The sequence below is a fragment of the Solanum stenotomum genome, chromosome 4 (genome assembly GCF_019186545.1).
Source record: "Solanum stenotomum isolate F172 chromosome 4, ASM1918654v1, whole genome shotgun sequence".
In the NCBI taxonomy this organism is placed as follows: domain Eukaryota; kingdom Viridiplantae; phylum Streptophyta; class Magnoliopsida; order Solanales; family Solanaceae; genus Solanum; species Solanum stenotomum.
The window spans coordinates 57,208,542-57,211,305 of record NC_064285.1 but is presented as its reverse complement, the minus strand read 5'-3'; the positions used below and the strand labels follow the sequence as shown (position 1 = coordinate 57,211,305).

The window sequence follows — 2,764 nt, the reverse complement described above, 5'->3', positions numbered from 1 at the left end:
AAAAGAAATTGGTGAAATTGTTAGAAGATAGTGAGGTTGAAAATAGAGAAGTCATTAGTGAAAATTAATGATAACCAAGCAAGAACTAAGAAAACACTAATGGAGGTGGAATGTAGTGCATCCATTGGAGAGAGAAGGGAAAAAAAATTAAATTTTAAAAATTGATTTCTGACATGGGAGAGAGAAGAAGAAGGGAAGGAAAAAAAACAAATTTTTAAAACTGATTTCCAACACGGTTCTGACGTGGCAATGACGTGGCGTTGATATGGCAATGACTTGGCGCGTGTGTAATATACTTGCCATTGTGAGATTGGTTTTGTATTCTCAGGGTGGTATTTATTCACTTTAAATGAGATTAGGGGGTATATAAACACCCGTGTAGTTGAAGTACTAAAGTAAGTTTTCGTGCCAAGTTCAAGGGGGTTTNGTTAGTTGTGGTGGCTGGTGATTGTGGATAGAATGATGGTAAATATTATCTACACAAGAATACCTCTTAATGATATTACGACTCTGTTCTAAATCGTAATGATTAAGACCTATTTAGATATATAGCTAACTATTTTATTTGGGACCAATTTTACAGCGTTAGTCCAACTCATAGCGAGTAAATTGACCTTTTGAAAAATGTTGTATAAGAGTGATTGATATAGTGTCAAACATTTTGGATATTTCAAGTAGAAAAATGTAGGTACAATTTTTTTTAAAAAAGGAACATAGAGGTAGAGAGCTTAAATTTATTCCCTTCCCATAAACATATGCAATGATACAAAAGGTACTTACATTACATTTAACAATCAACATTCAACACAATGTAGTAGGAAGAAATTAAATCGAACCAAAAAGAATACAAAATCTCACACAAATGTTAACATACAATAAATCAACTAAGCCACACCCCATGGGAGCGATAAATCTGTTGGAATTTATTAACTCAGTTGATGAAATGACAGTTCTTTCTGATCTCACCCTTGTTACCGGTAAGGATTTCAATTGAACCCATATGAACCATTGCATTAGCAAACTTACGTGTCCAAGTCGATCGAAACTTAACGTTATTCAACACCAACTTAGAAGTTAAAGGACTTTCATACAACGTCTGATCAGAAGTCAATAGTCCCTTATGGTTCCTCAAATTGAGATAATACTTGTTGTCAAGATGAATAGGTGATGAAACATCAAGATTCACAATAGGATCATCTTGAGTATCACTCATTGGTCTAGGACACTTGTTTTTCAAAAAAGAAGCATATCTAGGATCAAGTGAAGGATCTTGAGGATGTGTAGTATTGAAACCATAAAGCCTATTAGAGAAAGAAGAACAATGAGAGACACCAATTGAATGAGCTCCTGATAAAGTCACCATTTCATCAAGTGACAATCCTTTTGCTTTGAAGTTGTCTTCGAGTTGCTTGGCATCGAAAAAAGGTGGAGGGAGGTTTTGAATGACTTCAGAACTCAATGAAACACGTCCATCACGACGTCCTCCTGGTACATCATACTTTATACCACCTACAAAAAATGCGCTATCTCTAGCAGCATAAGCAAGTATGTCTGCACACGAAACTGTGTGTGGACATACTTTTTCAAGCAATGCCTTGGCTTCATCAATAACCCCAAAACCTCGAAGGCTCGGGTTGTTAATGGGACTGTCTTTCTCAGCTGTTTCCTTTCCAGGAACTGAATCCAGCAACACTGAACCATCACAACCCTATAAACAAGAAAATAACAAACACAAATGCAAGTTAGCATTCAACAAATAAATCAAAAACATTGCATCAAAAATTACCTTTAGTGACATTTAGCACTCTTTGTAAATGTCTCTAAAGCCTGTAGTGACACTGGATCCAATGACAATTAACTAATGTCGGTAAAGATTTTATCACTCTTTGTTAATGTGTACATTTCTTACTGCTAAAAGTTGTTTTTGTTATAGTGAAATTGTCAGAATTTCACTACATTTTATGTTATCACTAACATGACAAAAAAAAAAAAACTCCTAGAAAACATAGGACCTAAAGTAAATACATTAACATGATTATTCTTTAACAGTAGCAACAGAGGCAGGATTTTCACTACGTATGTTCAAAATTTGAATAAGCAAACACATACAGTAAAAAAATAAAAAAGGGTTCAACATCTACTATATACACATAGTAATATATAAGTTTAACTATGTAAAAGTGTTACCCTGATAAAGCAACCATGGAAATGCATATGAATAATGCCAACAGTTTTCTAGTCATAGATGTACTAGAATTTCACCATATATTATGTATTTCCCTAACATGACCAAACAAACTCGTAGAAAACATAGAGTAGGACCTAAAGTAAATACATTAACATGATTATTCTTAACAGTACGTAGCAGAGTCAGGATTTTCGCTAAGTATGCAACACACAAAGAAGTCAAAGGGGTTCAACATCTACTATATATACATAAAACATAATTTTAATTGTGTGTAAAAAGCGTTACATACCCTGATAAAGCAATCATGGAAATGCATACGAATAATGCCAGCAGCAAAGCCAGGATTCATAAGAACAGCTTTGAATACAGCTTTTCTTATAATGCCTTCAGCTTGTGGACATGATTTTGAATAGAAGCCAATACCAAACGTCGATTTTTTTGGTGGCAATGACGGATATCCAGACTTTTTTGGTGGTGGTGGTGGAGACGTATAATCGTAACTATACTTGTAAGAAGCATCAGTAAATACAGAAAAACAAAGAATCAAACAAGAAAGTAGCGCCAATGAATTCATTT

At 34.3% G+C, this 2,764-nt stretch overlaps 1 protein-coding gene across 1 annotated transcript; it reads right to left on the bottom strand.

Annotated features, from left to right (window-relative positions):
• Window positions 1-911: 911 nt before the first annotated feature.
• On the bottom strand, window positions 912-2,762 carry LOC125862629 (peroxidase 5-like). Its single transcript, XM_049542747.1, has 2 exons — window positions 2,478-2,762; window positions 912-1,708 (listed from the first exon to the last, which is right to left on the bottom strand). The coding sequence occupies exons 1-2, from the start codon at window positions 2,760-2,762 to the stop codon at window positions 932-934; spliced, it is 1,062 nt and encodes a 353-aa protein (XP_049398704.1). The 3' UTR covers window positions 912-931.
• Window positions 2,763-2,764: the final 2 nt, after the last annotated feature.

What these genes read in the sequence shown, in the direction of transcription:
- LOC125862629 (XM_049542747.1), bottom strand. Translation starts at nt 2,762, where the DNA reads ATGAATTCATTGGCGCTACTTTCTTGTTTGATTCTTTGTTTTTCTGTA. An exon ending in TCCATGATTGCTTTATCAGG is followed by an intron (nt 1,709 to 2,477) that starts GTATGTAACGCT and finishes TCTTGTTTATAG; the next exon opens with GGTTGTGATGGTTCAGTGTT.